The sequence below is a fragment of the Rhinolophus ferrumequinum genome, chromosome X (genome assembly GCF_004115265.2).
Source record: "Rhinolophus ferrumequinum isolate MPI-CBG mRhiFer1 chromosome X, mRhiFer1_v1.p, whole genome shotgun sequence".
NCBI classification, from domain to species: Eukaryota; Metazoa; Chordata; class Mammalia; order Chiroptera; family Rhinolophidae; genus Rhinolophus; species Rhinolophus ferrumequinum.
Window position 1 is genome coordinate 46,039,987 of NC_046284.1, and position 20,335 is coordinate 46,060,321.

A 20,335-nucleotide genomic window follows, 5' to 3' on the forward strand; every position below is an offset into this window, starting at 1 on the left:
AAAATAAAATCACAGGTTTCATACATACATTACACATTTTGCTCCACATATAAGACATTTGGATCTATCATTCAAAATCACTCTTTTTAGTGTTGATAAAGTAAAAAGTAGACAGGTGTTTGTCACTCAGCAGGGGGAAAGAAAAGGAGAATATGCGTTAGGCTTTGTATGAAAGAGTGCATACAAATTAAAGATCAGTCCTCTCTGATATCAAAATTACAACTAAATTACAAAACAACCATCATTGAAAATAGCCTGAAATCTAGCTGAACAGAAGTCCTACAACTAAAGACATACAGAAGAAGCCATTCCGAGAATGGAAGGAGTGGCAGAGATGGGGAACAGACTGTAGAGCTACCCCCAGAGGTGTGCGGGGTTCCAGCCCCAGTGTTCCAAGTCCAGGGAGAGAAGTCCCCATAACTACTGGCTGTGAAAACCAAGCACAGATTGTGACTCAGTAAGACTGAGGGCTGCTGGAGTTCCGGGGGTTCCTTTTAAAGGGCCCGCACATGGACTTCCTTCCTGATGGACTGACTCACTGTGAGCTCCAGTGCTGCAGCAGCTCGAAAGGCACTAATGACATACAGGGAAGAACTGAGGTGTCTGGCTTCAGAACAAGGGCTGTACGGACAACTTTCTCCCCGAAAGAACTGCTGGCAGAATCCATTGTTTCTTTGTTGAGCCCGATCTACCTTCCTGCAGACACAGGTGGCCACCATATCTAAGTCTCCATCGATCTGGCTAACACTGTTTATCTGCCCCACCCAGGTGATTCCGACACACCCACCCCACCGAACTTGTGGGCTCAACCAAGCCACTCTCAGTGGCTTTTTCATACAAATGACCTCTTAGCTCAGGCTATGGACTTTCCTAAGCTCTCTCAAAGATTCACAAAATCAAACACACAGCATTGCATTGAGAGTGTCCTCTCCCTCTTACTGAACTGCCCCAAGCCTGGCACTAGCAGCAGCCAGCCTCAGTTTGCAGCTTGGCCTCTTGCAACACCTCCAAGCCCAGTGTGGGTGGCAGCCATCTGTGGATTGCTTTGTGGCTCATGCCAGATGGCCCCAGTCAGGGCACAGGATGTGGCTGAAACTGGCCTGCTAATTGATCCCTCCCAGGAGGCCCCCGGGCTGGCACACCTGGTGGCCAATTAGGACGGATCCAGGACATCATTCAGCCACCTCCAAGGATGACAAACCCAAAGGGCAGACTGGGCAGGCACCAGAGCCCTGCTAAAGCTAATCCTGCTCTGTAAGGTTAGCCCCTCCAAAACAGTTCCATGACTAACAGTTCCTGTAGTCATGGGCAATCCTTACCAATCAGCCTGAGGGTGAAACCCTCTAATTGATGTGCAAACAGCAACCAAGGGTCAACTACAACAGGAGGACACACACAACCCACACAAGGGACACCCCTGAAGCACCTGGCTCTTGTGACCAGGAAGATTGCATCACTGGGCTCCACAGGATATCTGCTACATAAGGTCACTCTACTAAGGGGAGGTGACATAACAGCCCTACATAGAAACAAACACATGGAGATAGTCAAAACGAAGCGATAAAGAAATATGTCCCAAATAAAAGAACAGAAAAAAGTTCCAGTAAAAGAACTAAACAAAATGGAGACAGCCAATCTACCAGCTGCAAAGTTCCACACATTGGTTGGAATACTCAATGAACTTAGGGGAAGAGGAGACGAACTCAGTGAGAACTTTAAGAAAGAGGTAGAAACATAAAAATTAGCATAGAAAACATAAAAAAGAACCAATCAGAAATAAAGAATAACCAAAATGAAGAATACATTAGAAGGAATCAACAGTAGATGAAGCAGAACACTGAATCTGTGATTTGGAAGATAAAGTATCAGAAAACACCCAAGCAGAACAGCAAAAAGAAAAAAAAAAAATCCAAAATTAAATGACAATAGTATAAGGGGCCTCTGGGACAACATTAAGCATACCAACATTCTCATCATAGGAGTACCAGAAGAAGAGAGAGAGCAAGGAAGTGAAACACTATTTGTTTTTATAATTCTTTTTTTTTTAATTTATTGGGGTGACAATTGTCACTGAAATTACATAGATTTCAGGTGTACAATTCTGTATTACATCTTCTATAAATCATATTGTGTGTTCACCACCCAGAGTCAGTTCTCCTTCCATCACCATATATTTGATCCCCCTTACCCTCATCTCCCACCCCCCACCCCCCTTACCCTCTGGTAACCACTAAACTATTGTCTGTGTCTATGAGTTCTTGTTTCTCATTTCTTTGTATTGTTCTTTTGTTGTTTTTGGTTTATATACCACATATCAGTGAAATCATATGGTTCTCTGCTTTTTCTGTCTGACTTATTTCACTTAGCATTATAACCTACAGATCCATCCATGCTGTCACAAATGGTCCTCTTTCATCTTTTCTTACCGCTGAATAGTATTCAATTGTGTGTATATACCACAACTTCTTTATCCATTCATCTACTGAAGGACATTTTGGTTGTTTCCATGTCTTGGCCACAGTAAATAAAGCTGCAATAAACATTGGAGCATACTTGTCTTTATGTGTAGATGTTTTCAGATTTTTTGGGTAGATACCCAGGAGAGGGATTGCTGGGTCGTATGGTAATTCTGTTCGTAATTTTTTGAGGAACCTCCACACTGCCTTCTTTAGCTGCTGCACCAGTCTGCATTCCCACCAACAGTGTCTGAGGGTTCCTTTTTCTCCACAGCCTCTCCAACACTTGTTACTATTTGTCTTGTTGATGATAGCCATTCTAACTGGAGGGAGGTGATATCTCATTGTGGTTTTTATTTGCATTTCTCTGATGATCAGTGATGTTGAGCATCTTTTCATATGTCTATTGGCCATCTGTATGGCCTCTTTGGAGAAATGTCTATTCAGGTCCTCCACCCATTTTTAATTAGATTTTGTTGTTGTTGTTGAGTTGTATGAGTCCCTTATATATTTTGGTTATTAGCCCCTTATTGGAGGCGTTGTTTGCAAATATCTCCTCCCATTCGGTTCGGTGCTTCTTTATTTTGTCAATGGTTTCTTTTGCTGTGCAGAAGCTTTTTAGTTAAGAATAGAAGTACCGTGTGACCCAGCAATCCCTCTCCTGGGTATATACCAAATAATCTGAAAACATTTATATCTGTAAATATATATGTGCTCCGATGTTCACTGCAGCTTTATTTATGGTGGCCAAGACATGGAAACAACAAAAGTGTCCTTTGATAGATGATTGGATAAAGAAGATTTGGTATATATACATAATGGAATACTATTCTGCCATAAGAAAAGATGCGATACTGCCACTTTAGACAACATGGATGGATCTTGAGATTATCATGCTGAGCGAAATAAGTCAGACAGAAAAAGTCGAGAACCACATGATTTCACTGAGGTTGCCACGCAGCAGCTTAACCGTTTGTTTCCTTGTACCTGCCCCCAAAGAAAGAAGAGTCTGTAAGTCGGATCCTTTCAGGGACTTTGCTAAACCTTTGTGTTTGCACCTTATGCCTCCTTGTTTGGTCCCAGAAAGATGACTGGACAGTCAATGACGAGTAAGATTCCTCACGGAAAGAACAACTCAAGCCAGACGCAGTCGCGGTGGGGAGCAATAGGAGAACCCACGGGGTTCACAGAGGTGGGCACAGCCCCCCACCTTCCTCAGGCTAAGGAAAGCCTCAGCCTCTGTGGCTGCATTCCTTCCCAAAACCTGCAAGAGAAGTGATTCAGAGATGTGCTCTTCATCTATTCATATGCATATAGGTTTTGTCCCTTGGGGAAGTTGAGACTTAGGGTCCAGCTGCCTGCAGGCAAGGGTGATTGACTTAAATCGGTTTCCTATTATGATGTATTGGAATTCACAGATCTTGACATTGACAAGCTTTATCTCCTTTAATTCCCCAACTAACTAATAACAGCTGATGTGAGGCCCGATTTGGGGCTCCCAGTCCTTGAGATTGGGGGTCCCTTGGTCTGCTTAATCTCTATTCATGACTACTATCTTTTCTTAACCCTGCGCTGCACTCCTCGCTCCCCATAACACTCGTCACACAGGACGCGACACACTGATAAGTGGAATATAAAACTGAAAGCAACAAAAGGACAAGACAAAACAAACAAACAAAAACTCATAGGGGGATCAAATGTACGGTGATGGAAGGGGAGCTGACTCTGGGTGGTGAACACACAGTGTGATTTATGGATGATGTGATTCAGAATTGCACAACTGAAATCTATGTAATTCTACTAACAATTGTCACCCCAATAAATTAAAAAATAAAAAATAAAAAATAAAAAATAAAAAAATAAAAAAAAAAAAACTCATAGACACAGACAATAGTTCAGTGGTTACCAGAGGGTAAGGGGGGGGTGGTAGAAGAGGGTAAAGGGGGTCAAATATATGGTGATGGAAAAAGAACTGACTCTGGGTGATGAACACACAATGTGATATATAGATGATGTATTACAGAATTGTACACCTTAAATCTATGTAACTTTGCTAACAATTGTCACCCCAATAAACTTTAATTTAAAAAAAAGAAATGGCCTATTGATGCACACAACATGGATGAATCTCAAATGTATTACATTAAGAGAAAAAAAGCTAAATTCAAAATGGTACATGGATGATTTGATCTATATGACATTATGAAAAGAGTAAAATTATAGGAATAAAAAATAGATGAATGATTGTCAGGAACGGTGGGTAGGTGGAGGAGCTAATTACAAAGGGCAGCATGAGGAAATATTTTGAGGTGATGGGACTGTTCTGAATCTTGATTGTGGCTGTGGTCACAAGGTTGTATGCTTTTATCAAAACTCACAGAGCAGTCCACCAAAGATAGTAAATTTCTGGATATAATTATGAGATAACTATAAGAAAACTATAAGAAAAAAAGAAAACTATAAGAAGATAGCAATGTTTTCACAGCAAAATGGTTAAAATTAATAAGAGTAACTATTGCAAATGCAGGTAAGGATGAGGAACAACTAGAACTCATATAGATTGGTGGAATGTACAGTGGTACAAACACTGTGGACAACAATTTAGCAGCATGTTATAAAGTTAAAAATAGACTTTGATACAAACCAGCAATTCCATTTTTTGATATCTACCCAAGACAAATGAAAGCACATGTCCACACAAAGACTTGTTCACAAAGTTCATAACAAAGGAAGTAGGGAAAAAAATCTGAAGACACTTTTCTCCACTCTGACTCAGTACTCAGTATTTTTCCACTTCTAGCCTTTTCCCCTTCCTTCTCTAGGTCCTTAAAACTGGAGGAGTGGTTTTTTTTTGAGGCACCTTCAGTGAGACAACCCGACCACCAAGTCTGTACTAATCCAGGGATCTGGAGCCACTGCATGGAGAAAAATGTAAATGGGAGGGAGGGGGAACTGGCTTTTACCCTGATTTAGCCTCTTGCTTATACAATCACAGTAGTAAGCAAATAAAGACTTGACTCTTACTTTCATTTTGACTTGTTTTAATTGGCAGCTCAGACACCTAGCAGCTCAGTTGAGCTCCTGATAATGATTGTTTAAATAGGTGCAAATTATTTCTTGATAAAATTTTAACTTTTTTTAAAATCTCAGCAAACAGGAATGGAAAAGGACCTCTTGAATCTGTAAGGATGGAAAACTCAAAGCTAACACAGGAGCGAAATATTGAATATTTCCCCTAAAAGACAGTGCACTAAATGGATGTCTTCTCTTACCACTTCTATAAAACTTGTACTGGAGGTCCTAGCCAGTGCAATAAGGCATACAGATTGGAAAGGAAGAATTATAAGAAGTATGACTCTTTATTTACAGATGATATGATTATGTACATGGAAAATACAAAGTAACTACTAAAGCTAATGAATAAATTCAACAATGCTGTCCTATATTTTGATGATGAACTATACTATTGTATGCAGCTCTCAAATTCACAGAACCGTGCATAAAATCGGTGATTTTTACAATATATACACGATATCTTAAAAAAGAAAATAATATCAGGATAAAAATATCAATATAAAAATGATACTATTGTATGCAGCTCTCAAACTCACAGAACTGTGCATAAAATCGGTGATTTTTACAATATATACACCATATCTTAAAAAAGAAAATAATATCAGGATAAAAATATCAATATAAAAATGAATTATATGTCTATATCTTAGCAACAAGAAACTGAAAATAAAAATTTTAAAATGAGTCTATTTACCATAGAAACAAGCATCTGCATAGGAAGAAATTGAACAAATGTTATGTGTGACCCCTATGATGAAGGTAATTAAAGAACATCCAAATTAATGGAGAGATGTCCTGTGTTCATGTATTGGAGAAATCAATAACTTTAAGATTACAATTGTTCCATACAATTGTTGCCATGCCTATCAAACTCTCAAAAAAATTTTTTAGTAGAAATTGACAAAATGTATCTAAAATTTATATGGAATAAATAGCCAAGACAATCTTGAAGAACAAATTTAAAGAACTTACACTACAAGGTTATTATAATGACACAAATAATTTAGACAGTGTGACACTGTCATAAGGTAGACAAACATGTCAACAGAATACACTAGTGAGTTCCGACCTATACCTATACATTCAATTGATTTTCAATAAAGCCATCAAAGCAAATCAACAAAAAGGGGGGCTTTGTAATATGGGGAACAACTATTTATCTACATAGAAAAAAAATGGGCCTAAAGATAAAATCTGAAACTATAAAGATTCTAGAAGAAAACACATGACAGTATCTTTGCAATCTTGGAGTGTAAGATTTCTTAGAGAAGACACAAATGACACTGAAAGGGAAGGGTTATGACGGAGCTTGGGGTATGGAAATGTTTTATATCTTGACCTGGTTTGGTGGTTAGTTACCAAAGTGTACACAAATGTTAAAAATATAACTGAGCTGTTCACCTAAGATAAGTGCATCACTTTATGTAAATCACACTTCAATAAAATAACTGTTAAAATGCAAAAATAAAATGTTCATAGTAGCTTTACCTGTAATGGCCACAAACTGCAAACAACCCAAATATCTATCAACAGGTGCACAGAAAAACGAAGTGTGTTATACCTATACAATGGAATGCTACTCAGCAAGAAGATAATAAACTGTGGATACACACCAAAATGTGGATGAATCTCAAAAGCTGAGAGAAAGATGCCAGAGCAAAGGAAGTATACATACCATATGACTCCATTTCAAACTCTAGAAAATGAAACTAATGTACAGAAAGCAGATCGGTGGTTACTTGGGGATGAGAGATGGGAGTAGGAAGGGTGGTAGGTAGTACAAAGAGGCATGAAAATCTTTTGGGATGATTTATATGTTCATTATTTTTAATGTACTGATGGTTTCACAGGCATATACATAAGCTACAACTCCTCAAATTGTACACTTAAATATGTGCATTTTATTTTATGTCAATTATACCTCAAAGTTACTTAAAATTATAGAGAGGAAGATTTCAGCTTAGTAAGAAAAAAAAAAAAAAAAACCTTCCTTCTAACAACCAGAGTAATAGAATTTTAGAGTCGAAAGGGACTTCATGGGTATTGCTACTAAAGTAGCATCCATCCTCTATTTCAGTGCGTTTAGTATTGGGGCATTCCCATTCCTAAATTACTTAATAGAAAATTACTGACATTGAGAGTTCCTGTAACTTATTGATTCTAGGTCTTGCCTCTTGGTACTATTCAAATAAATCTACCCTTCCTGTAAATTCAAAATTTATTCAACACCTGGCTACTAAGAACCAACTATACGAGGTCTGACAAATAAGTTCACGAACTCATCCTAGAAAAAGTGCTACACACCTCACTGCTGAATATCACTATGGTCACCTTAGAAGTTCTCCCCTTTTGGAAGCTATGCACTGACACCAGGGCCTAGTCCACCCTTAAAGCAATTTTGGAACTCTTTTTCTGGAGTGGCCATCAGAGCTGTCGTCATATTACCCTTGATGTTTTGAATGTCATCAACGTGTCTTCCTTTCAATATTTCCTTTATCTTCAAATAAAGAAAGAAGTCATTGGGGGCCAGATCGGGTGAGTAGGGAGGATGTTCCAATATAGTTATTTGTTTACTGGCTAAAAACGCCCTCACAGACGTGCCGTGTGAGCTGGTGCATTGTCATGATGCAAGAGCCGTGAATTGGGGGCGGCCGGATGGCTCAGCTGGTTAGAGCGTGAGCTCTGAACAACAGGGTTCCCGGTTCAATTCCCACATGGGCCAGTGAGTTGCGCCCTCCACAACTAGATTGAAGACAATGAGCTTCCAGAAGGGTGGCCGAACGGCTCAGTTGGTCAGAGCGAGAGCTCTCAATAACAAGGTTGCTGGTTCAATTCCCCCATGGGATGGTGGGCTGTGCCCCCTGCAATTCAAAATTGAGAACAGCGACTGGACTTGGAGCTGAGCTGCGCCCTCCACAGCTAGACTGAAGGACAACGACTTGGAGCTGATGGGCCCTGGAGAAACACACTGTTCCCCAATATGCCCCAATAAAATTAAAAGAAAAAAAAAAAGAGCCATGAATTGTTGGGGAAAAGTTCAGGTCATTTTCGTCTAACTTTTTCATGTAGCCTTTCAGCACTTCCAAATAGTAAACTTGGTTAACTGTTTGTCCAGTTGGTACAAATTCATAATGAATAATCCCCCTGATATATATAAAAAAAAAGTTACCAGCATTGTTGCAACAAGTTCATGAACTTAATTGTCTGACCTCGTATTCAAGGAACCAGATTATACACTGTGGTGAATACAAAGATATGTAAAACAAGGACTGTGATTTCGTGGATTTTCCAATTTAGTATCTAAAAATAACTATAATTTTAGCTCACTGTCTTTCTTCATCAGTATCTCCTCTGCTGTGGCTTGTATAGCGTGAATGTTTCTGACTTGGCAAGTGGACTAAAGATGGTAAGAAAGACATGAGTACAATCTAGTATCTCCATTTTCTACTGAGTATGTTCATAACGTCATATCATCTACCCAGATGAATAAAATTACAAAATCATATTACCAGCTCACCAATACCTAAACTCATGTGGTACTCTGGCGAGAGGACTGGAATAAAATTCCATCTCTGCCTCTGCAACTAAATAATTGCATCTATCATCAATTACGTCAATGTCCTGGAAAATGATGGAGTTAGTGTCTTAAATAGCGGTTTTCAAACTTTTTAGTCTCAGAGCCTTTTCACTCTCTTAAAAGTCATTGAGGACACCAAGAACTTTTGTTTATGTGGATTATATCTATCAGTATGTACCATCTAAAATAAAACTGAGTAATATTTAAAATACTTACTCATTTAAAAGTGACAATAATGAACTCATTACATGTTAACATATATCATATGTTCTTATGAAAACTAATTATAGTTCCCAAAACAAACAAAAATAGTGAGAAGAGGGATTGTTTTACATTTTTTGCTAAATCTTTGTAATGTCTATCTTGAAATATTAATAACACAGCTAGATAGATCTTCATATCTCCTTCTGCATTCACTCTGTTACAATATATTCTTTTGGTTGAAATATATGAAGAAAATCCGGCTTCATGCAGTTATGCATTTGGAAAACTGATTATGTTGATAGCCTTTCAAGCTAATCATGGCTATTCTTTGATACAATACCAATGTTCTACAAGTGGTAGACTCTTTAAGGTTAGTTGCAACAGAGAATCTGAAACCTTATCAATTAACTTTTTGTACCTGATTACATTAAAACTCATTGGTCTATCTTGCCTTTGAATAGATCTCTTTACCTATGCATGTTTTTGTAATGTCTTGCATTAGTCATTTGGAAAATACTAGTTCACTGAGATTTGCAGAACTTTCAAATGTTAACACATTTTATTGTACAATATAAAAAATCATACACATTAATATAACCACCAATCTCATTAGAAAAGGCTAAGATTTGGGAAGCTATCAAGCTCACAGTGGCAGATTCAAGTATTCCAAACTTTTAATTCAAGTTTTCCAAACTTCTAATTCAAGTTTTCCAAACTTCTAATTCTTACTTGAAAAGCTCAAAGGTTTTCACTGGCAAATTTTTTCAATGCCAGTAGTTTTCCTTTAAGTGATAGACTCGCTTTGTTCTTTTTCAAAATAATGCCTGCCACGTACCCAAGTTTGAATAATTATAGTTCATTTCAATTGTTCTTTCAAGTAAGAATGTGCTCCATGCAAAAGTCAACTAGTTCAGCCCACAACTCAAACAACTGCACAAGTGCTTTTCCTAGCGAAAATGGCAAAACAGTCTTCATATTATTGTTAAAATAGTCTTCGTGTTCCTCCTGACAGGACCACAGGAATCCCAGGGGTCCACACACTAAACTATACTAGAAGAGCCACTCTCCTAAAGGATCCCTAATGTCCCTCCAGCTCTAAAATGTCTATAATTATGTAAATTGTCAACATCTTTCATTTGTACAACTAGATAAAACATACCTTTCCCTATTAAGTAATACAGCTTACATTTAAGAAATTCTTTAATGTCTTACACATCTTTTATTCAACTGATTCTGAGGACAAATTCATGAGGTCACGAAGCTGGAACTATTTCTTCATGCCTAAAAGAATCTTGATTTTATTTAGATTTCCCCACCCTCTAACTTTTCCAAGCAGCAATGTGCTTTGTTGGCGGGGTGGGGGGGTGGGGTAAGTCACTGGTCTAATTCTACCTTTGTGGTTCAATTCCACTTGCCAATGTACCGGTGTAAACACACACACACACACACACACACACACACACACACACATATAAAACACAATTCTAACCAATGAGATATAAGGGGTGTTTTCAGGGTGGAGGTGTGGGTCTGAGAAAGTAAGGTAACAGGCAGAGTACAACAGAGCAGAGAATGGAAAGAACCGGAGTCATTATCTGGCTGAATTAATCAGCCTCCGAGATACTACTCTACCTCCAAACTTCTTAGTATGTGAGCTAAAATTTTTCTTTATTGTTAAGACAGTTGAATTAGTTTTTTCTACTGCTTGCAACAGAAAACAACTTATCTGATATACACATGCACTAGTACGCCTATCTTCCACATACCAAAATGTTTTACTACATCAATTACATTATAAGATTATGGAAAGAGAAAGACCTCACCTCCTTGAGCAAAGTCCTATAGAGCTCAAAATACAGAACACACTAAATGATTTTTCACTAGTGTACCTCTCTTAACACAATTCCCTCCTCCCAAAGTTCCATTTCCTCCAGTATTCCATTAGTACTACAGAAATTTTGGAAGCAAATCATCCAGTTCTCGTATCATGCAGAGTGTTATTTGACTTAATTATAAGATGAAACAAATGTCAACAACATTTCTTAGAGTCCTATTTTACTATTCACTGTCATAAAACCAATTCCATTAACCTGACTAGCACTTGCTCATAAATGTTGCTTAAGTCTCTCTACAAGTTAATAAGTAAATCTAATGTTTCTATCAGACTCAATAAAATAAAAAAAAATAAGTTAAAAATTGAATTTAGGAAAAGCCTGTTTCTTTTATAACATGTGCCTTGGGTTGTCTTTGTTTAGCAAAAAGCCAGGGGTTTGAGGTTTCCATTTCAATAGGGTAGCAGGTACCATCACAGACTGTACTACTTTTGGTTAATGGCCCGCAGAAGCTGCTAAACAAACAAAGGGCAGTTGGACCTGCACAGATTATGAAGAAATAAACTCAAGCACTGAGGCATAAAATGAGAGTCTGGTTTCTTAAAATGAAAGGAGCTTATGTATCAGAGATCACACTAAAGATGCCTCTCCAAAAAACCTCAAGAATTATTGCTATTAAAAACAAATCTTTGTAATGAAGATTTAGTTAAGTGGCTGGGTGGCTCATTTATAATGTTAATTAGAGAGAATATATTTTCAAAAATTACTTCTGTCCCATGGTTGCTATTGTCAGAAGGGAATGAGATGATGGAATGATTACATTTTAAAAAAGAAAATCATTAGAGGATAGGACCAAATCAGCCAACAACCAACTGGCAATCAATTGAGCATCAATTCCATAGTCACTGCACTAGACAGAAAAAATTATTAAGACTGTCTCATAGGTACTTTTACACACTACGGATAGGAGTGTAATTGGTAAGCCCATTCTGGAAAGTAATTTGGCAAGAACAGATAATTCAGAAGCTTAAAGTTCAGCTATTCAAATGCCACCTGGAAAAGCTGTAATGCATAACAATTTGTGATTTTGCAGAGGAATACATTTGAATTGCACAAGCTACAAGACTGGCATAAAGGCAATAAAGTCACTTAGCTAGTGAGGAAACAGGAGGAGAAGGTAAAGCGGGCATGTTATACAATGAATGAAAAACCCTCATTCCATATGTACTTAAAGTTTGTTTCTTAAAAAAGGAGATGTGAGCTATTTCCCCCACCCCCAAAGTGGGGAAAATAGATTGGCAATTGATGGGTAGAAGGGTCTGGAGTTTCACTAAGGGAGATACAGATGAAAGCAAGGGACAGCACTAGGCAAACACACACAGGAGCTGGGGAAGGGATTGGGGAGGGAGGGCAGAAGGGGATCCCATTTCAGATGCATTCTAAAACTCGCCTAGGGGAGGGGGAACGTCTATGGGTTTGGAGTATGCTATATCCTTGCTATAATTAGGAAGAGGCAAGTGGGGGAGTTATTAATGGAGGGCAGGCTCCGTCTTCTGTCCAGGGGAGAAATACAGGAGGAGACATGGTTCACAAAATTAAAATGTAGGCCCCTGAGGATGAATGGCCTGGGCAATTATAATACAGTTATTAAAGGCTGGTCTGGTTGTGAGCCTAACTTTAGAAATGACCAGTCATAGGCAGGGATAATGGAAAGGGCAGTGGGAATTATTCAACTTTTCAACATGACTTTATTTTTCTGTATTATCTGTCATGTATGAAATAGAGAGTGAAGAAAATCGCTTGAGCATGTTCTAGAGCAATCATTTATTAACCTCGGGCAAATTATTTAACTAACCTCTGGGCCTCAAATTCCTTGTACATAAAAATGGGAATAGCATTATCTACCTAACAGGATATAACATAGCAACCACTAGAAAAGTTAGCTATCATAATTTATCTACAGATATAGCCTTTCTAAATCTTAGGGTCTATTGCACATACCAAACACTTTAAAACTACTGATGTCCTAATCAGTAAAAAAATACTAATTCCCCATGAAAGAGGCAGTACTGATAAAATAACACAAAATATGGAATAAAAATTGCTCATGGCAATATTTCTTACAATAGCTTAAAAACTTTGAAATTTAAAAATATATTATTCTACAAAAGTGAACAGGTAAATTAATTGTGCTGTGTATAAATATAAATTATATTCAATCATAAAAATATTTTAAAACTGATCATTTTAATAACATGGGAAAACGATTCATAAGTGAAAAAACATTAAGATATAAAGCTGTATATAGAATGAGCCCAACTTTTTTTTTAACCTATTTACTTTTTAAAGAAAAGATTAGATACATAAAAAGGAAAATTATCAAAACAGTAGTAGAGGTTATTTTTGTGCTGTTGACAGAATTGTGCACAGATTTTTATTTTCTTCTTTGTAATTTTCTATGTTTTTCAAGTTTCCAACACTGAGCATGTATTACTTTTGTTATCAAAATCAACATGTAACTTGGTTAAATGAAAAAATAAACATACAGCCTTCATCTTCAAAGAGTCTGTAATTAATAGGGAGAACAGATAAAAATCCCATGAAACAAAATGCTTATAAGACCAAATGCAATTAGATACTAGACTAATTGGGAGAGGCTAAATATTACAAATGTTCAAAGATGGGTGAAATCAGCAATGACATAACAGTAAAAAAACTTTCATGGGAATATTTATCTGTTTTCACTAGCATATAAACTCTATGAAGGCAAAGACCCTGTCTATCTTATTCAGTTTTATCCAGAATGATTTTGTGGACAGTACATATCCACAAAGGTGGAAACAGAACAACATAAATACAATTATTAAGTACTTATGAATTGCTGAATAAGTATCTGCTGAATGAATGTAAACATTATGCTGAAATTTAGCAAAGATTTGGATCCACGGGATTCTAATCAAGATGGAGACCCAAAATCTGTACGCAGTGCTCAAGGGATTATAGGAAAGCTCACCTAGGGTAGAATGGAGGGAGTATATTGTGAAATTTAATGAAAAATACAGTTAGATGAAGGGAAATATAATGATAGGCCTTGAAAATCAGGCAAAAAATGTGAGAGTTAGAGCAATCACAAATGGCGAGTCAATATATAGTTTGTAATGGAAATAATAAAATCTAAAATTTACTGAACATTTACTATGTGCCAAGTACTATTATAAATGCTTTACATAAGTTCTCTCATTTTATCCTCAAAACAATGTGTGACATATATACCACTGGGCCCGTTTTGCCAATGAGGAAATTAAGGCTCAGCGGTTACTACTTGTCTGAAGGTCACACATCCAACAGCCAGACTGCAGGTCCAACTCCAGAGGCCAGATTCTTAAAAACTCTGTATGAGACCCCTACAAAGCCCACATGTGTGAGGAGAGATAGCAGAAAGCAGTGAGATCGCACAATGTCAATGATGTATGTTTATTCTGTGGTCTTGGACTGGAATCAGAGGTATCAGTACAAATTCATGTTTTTTAATATATATATATATATTTAATATATAACATTATATATTAAATATAATATTATTTATTTATATAATATTTAATATAATATTAATATATTAAATATAATATTAAAGACGTAATATATAATATTAACTATATACCTACATATTAATATTATATATTTTTAAATACTATATATAATATATATAATATAATATATAAACATATAAATATATATATAAAATATGAAATATAAAATATAAAACAAGCAGGCAGATCTTGATCTCTAAATACTGTTATCCAATAAAAAGCATCAGAACTTGAAGAAATGGCTAATACCAGGATTGGGGCATGGAAAGTAGAGAATGAGCCTGGAACTTAAGGGAATACTCAAACAATGATGGAGACACATTGAAAGAACACAGGAGCCTGCTGCTAGGGGCTCCTACGGCCAAATTTGGGTTAATTTCAGGAAAAAAATAAAATAAAATTAGCATAATTCATTATAACTCATAGAATAAAACAAACATCCATAAATCCGTACTACTATAAACAACTAACTAAATAAATACTTAAACAAATAAATAGCAGAGAAGGTAAAGTTCTTTGTTATATTAACATTTCTATTAAAATGCAGAATATGTTGAAAACTGATAATCACCATTTGGCAAATGTCACAGTAATAATTTAGGCCAGAATCCTCAATGGATGTTAAAATTAGTGGGTAAAAGTATGATGAGACAGATTATTTACATGTCTTACAATGTCACCCCACAAAGTCTCATAAGATCTTCTTACTTTATAATTACTAAGGGAAAAAATAGTGACTTGATAGTGTATAAGCCTGGCAGACACAACCTTAACCAAGTTATGCTTAACTCAAGGTCAATATCCTAATGAGAGAGAAATGGGTTATAAAATGTCCTTTAAAAATTAAATGGGAAAAATACTTCATGGTATCTTCTGTAATTTCTTCATGAACACTTGTATACTCATGTGTTGTATACTCGTATACAGACATCAAAAGCCAAATAAAAACACAAGAGAAAAATGTACACACTTTTACACAGTTGGCGGATGGATAGATGATAGATAGATGATAGATAGATAGATAGATAGATAGATAGATAGATAGATAGATAGATATAGATGTATTTGCACAAGATTATATACATAGATATTTGAGTGAATAAATAGAATTGAATATGTTGGGTAGGTAAATTAGTAGAAACAACAAAAATGAATTGGGCATCTTAAACAAAGTGTGCCACCATATACACATACCCTGTTTTATCACAATAGACATATGCCTGAAAAGTTCAGTATATTTAAAATTATTAGAGAAACTGACTAAAAGAATAATAAGGCAAATCTTTCTTCAAAATAATCATCTACCACAAATTATAGTTGTTTTATAAATCTAACATTTTATATATGTGATTGTATAGAATCATTCAACCTACAACAAGCAACTGCTTCTAGATTGCTTTTAAATTATCTCTCTATACATACATGTACATATAGAGATCAAACTCTGATCTTTCTATTCTAAGCCCAAAGCTGTTTCCACTATACCATGCTGCTTCTCCTAACATCAGCAGGAAAAGCTGTAATCCCCATCTTATCATTTCCATTTAACCTCCTCTGTCTCCCTCTCCCCCCACCAAAAAAAGTAGCAGAGATCCAAATACTCTGAACAGCAAATAAATCTCTAGAGCACATACAAAGAAGGCAGTATAGAACAATCAACAAGGGTAAAGAAATTGGAGTGAAACTGCCTGGATTCAAATTGCCAGCTTCACAACTACAAACTTTGTGATTTTCTGCAAGTTACTTAACCTCCATAATCTATAGCTTCTTGATCTGTAAAGTGGGGATAAGAATGGTATATTCCTCATAGGTCTGTTGTGAAAATTAAATATGGTCATGTATATCATCATATTAGCACAGTGCCTGGCACATAGTAAATACTCAAAATGTAAGTTATGGTAACAGTACTGACAAAATCTTCCTATGGAATAGTACACTTCATAGACGAAGAAAAACTGTTCCGTGACTACGAACCACACTACTACCCTGTATGAGTTGCTGCCTATGGTCACAAGGGAGATAGTATATTTAAATTAGAGAGACCTATCTACTTTCCTGCACACACACATACACAAAACACTTGCTAAGATTTGTACAGTAGGAGTAGCATAATTTTACACACCATATCCATAAAGTAGGATTGCATATTCTACTGACAGTGAGTCACTACAGGTATAATTACCTTTACATAAAAATACATTATTTCCATTACTAGAAATGACTTTTCCAACTTAAAGCTGCCTTCTTCTCTTACTGCTAACCTTTCGGCATGAGTTTAGTTCACCTAATACTCTCCCTAAAAAAAATTTTCCACGTTTATGACATCCCAATTTGGCATGACTTCATAGATAAAGAAATCACTTAACTATGAAAAACTAAAACAATTTAAGTAGCCATGCTCTTCCTGATATAAAGGTCCGAATACTAGACTACTTCAACCAACAACCAGCCCCACTACCATCCAGTTTACTCTGGAGAAGGTTACCAATATCCCCAGCACTAGTATGGAGAACGGATACCATTCATATCTTTGAGATCGTTAAAAACATTCATCTAACTAGGATATTGATGTGTGAAGTGGAATAAACAAACCCTTGGTTTTATTAAAGGCACAATATCCTAATGAGAGAGAAATGGGTTATAAAATGTCCTTTAAAAATTAAATGGGAAAAATACTTCATGGTATCTTCTGTAATTTCTTCATGAACACTTTATTTTTAAAGTTTCCAAGAAAATAAGCTTGCTTCCAAGTTTTGTCAATCATAAAAAGAAACTACATTTTTACTATAAATTGATTTACTATAAATTGATATAAAGTATTGCTTTACATACCCGTATGATAGCTGGTGCACATTTACTAATAGCAATGCGAAAAGAAAAAGTAGAAATATTTAATCAAATATCCACAACATCTTTGCCCCTGGGCCAAATGCCATAAGAAGTAAGCACCTAGAAGATGTTTTTAAAAGTAACTATTTTCAACAACACGACTGTAGTTTTATCCAAGGTTCTGTAGCACTATTGAGTGACTAAACCTTACCACACTAAGATTCTCTAAATCAAAAATGCAATTTTTAGTCATCTATCTACTTAGGTGGAGGAAGAATTATGGCAAGTGTAATTAAAAATGTGATATGCATGGCTTTTCAGCAGATTTGGTATCATAATTATGTTGTGCTTAGAGTAATATGAAAGTTAGTTTTCATACCATGAGTACACACTTTCTGGACGATACAAGGAGGGCAATGTAATCTGTGGCATGCTGAGTGTATAGAGAAGCTAGACAACTAACTTAAAAGTGGACCCAGATAAGCCATAATATAAATGCTGCATACAAAGAATTGACAGCTGCATACAAAGAATTGATAGTCATTCAACCATGTGAAGGCCTAAGCCATGATCTCATATTGAAGTGCTTTTAAAACTATCCATTACAATCATTCAAATATAACTTTTAAATAATGTCACATACTTAATTCTTTAGAGGTTAAGTGAAATTAAGGATGATGGGCTTTAGGCTGGAGAACATTTTTTCTGACAAAGCCATTCATTCCTTTACATCTGCCTCTCATCCCCAGAAGGACAGTGGGTGGGACTACCCAGATACCCTTCTGGGAGATATATTGGGGTTTTAATTCTACATTCCTAAAACTGAGTGGAACTTTTTGCCTGTCATTTCACATATGCATCCTTCTCCACTCTGCTTTAAGCCAGCATACTTATTCTCCATTGAAAAACGAGAAGTCTTTTCCTTTAAATAGGTGATGGGCAATTTCTCAATTCGTTCAGGTTAAAAAAAAAACAAAAAAACAAACAAACAAAAAAACCCAGAACTTAAAAAAGACGCAGAAAACTCGAAGCCTGAGGCTATTCGTCTTTACCTCATTCTTCTTGGTAGGTTACCTGAACATTTGCAACAAGGATGGCAAAAGGGGAACAGAGGTTTTACTGACCATCGGTGAGGGTAGGTTCAAGTTTTCAGGAAAGGGCAAAAGCGAAGAACTTCATGGGCGCCCTTAACACTGATGAAAGCTCGATTTTAGAAAAGACAAAATCTTAAACTACAGACAACGTTGAAAGAGTGCGTGGGTTGAATACAACTATAGAAAAGGTTAGCCGGCAGGCAGGGAAACACCCAAAGGCGGAGGGTGGGGAGAAAAAGTTTTAAATTCCCACCAGATCCTAGTGATCTATTAGCCTGCATCCTCCACCCCAGGCTCTGCTCTTGCCCCCAGAGCAGCTAGCTGCAGGAAAGCAAGTAGCCTTATTGAACACTTAAACCGCTCCTTTGGACTTCAGAAGGCTTGAGTTAGGAGCGAGGGTTGTACATGTTTCTTCCTAAACAAGTGAAGGCAAATTTGAATTCCCGAGCCAAGGCCAAGGAGAAAGGAAGGGAAAGGGACAAAAAGTGATTTCAGAGGGAGAGTGAGGAGATGGGGTGGGGGTGGGGTGGGGGTTAGAAAGAAGGACTTACCGCAGCCTCCGCAGGCTGCCCCCAAAGACTCAGGGCCAGTAAGAAGCCGGCGGCCAGGCTGACTCCACGCAGTTTCATTCTTCTACGGCTCCCGCAGCTCCTTCAGCACCCACACGAAATCCCTGGCTGGCTCTGACCAATTGACATAATCTTGAGGGTTTATTGGGCGAGAGCTAGAGCCAGAGAGAGACAGCGAGGGTGTCCCAATTGTGCCGGTCAGCTGCGGTGAGGAGAAAGAAGCGTTTCCAGAGTGGGGGTGGGGGAGAAGCAGGTATTCCTCCCTCCCCCCTTCCTACCCCAAAGCCAGTCTCTCAGGAGCACTTTTCCCTTCTGTCCAGACTTGCAAACTTTTTCTTCACGTAAGTCCCTCAGATTTACTTTCTTCCCTCTCTTCCCCCGCACCGCCTCCAGTCTAATAGCACCGAGGAATTTGAGGATCACTCCGCCACAGCTTTAGACTGCACAAGCAACCTGCGAGGGAGTGACGCTCAGTTATTTGGGGGAGGGAAACTTCCAGACCAGTTGACTGAGCTTCCAACCTGGAAGCTTTTCTATTCGTTCACTTGCACTTCCCGTTGATACTACTCTTCCCAGCCCAGTTCTCACTCTTATTGGTGTAAGCACCAAAGCCAATTACAAATAGACCTGAGCTGGGACTATTTTTTAGCGGATGGATCTCAGGGTATCGGGCTTTTTCATTGTCAAAGATTAGGAACAAATTCTGGTCGCTGCTCCTTGGGTTGCTGATGTTCTTTGCCTTTCACCTGCTCGCAGGACAGAGTTTCTACATACAACAGAATATGTGAAAATATTATAAATATATGAAATATTTATATAATTAAATATATGCTTATAACCAAAAGAATTAAGAAAATGTGTGAAGAATTTTTGCTGTGTGTGTGTGTGTGTGTGTGCACGCGCGCGTGTGTGTATGCATATATATGAGATTTGGGAGCATTCAGTAGATATTTATAATTATTATATGGTTGAATGTTATTGTAATAGTCATATCTTTTAGCTACACTGAATGTCATAATTAATATTTATCTCATATTGAACTAACATAACATAACAGTTGTTTATTGTCATTGCATTTGTGTTTCAGAGGGATTTAAGACAGAGAATTA

The 20,335-nt window shown here is 37.1% G+C and overlaps 1 protein-coding gene across 2 annotated transcripts in view; it reads right to left on the reverse strand.

Moving 5' to 3' along the window:
- Positions 1-19,663, reverse strand: part of COL4A5 (collagen type IV alpha 5 chain) — a 370,566-nt gene extending 350,903 nt beyond the window's left edge. For both annotated transcript variants that reach the window (XM_033112912.1, XM_033112902.1), the window contains exon 1: positions 19,209-19,663. In XM_033112912.1, the coding sequence (XP_032968803.1) occupies positions 19,209-19,286 (78 nt within the window). In that variant the 5' untranslated portion in view covers positions 19,287-19,663. The remainder of the gene's footprint in view (positions 1-19,208) is intronic.
- Positions 19,664-20,335: the final 672 nt, after the last annotated feature.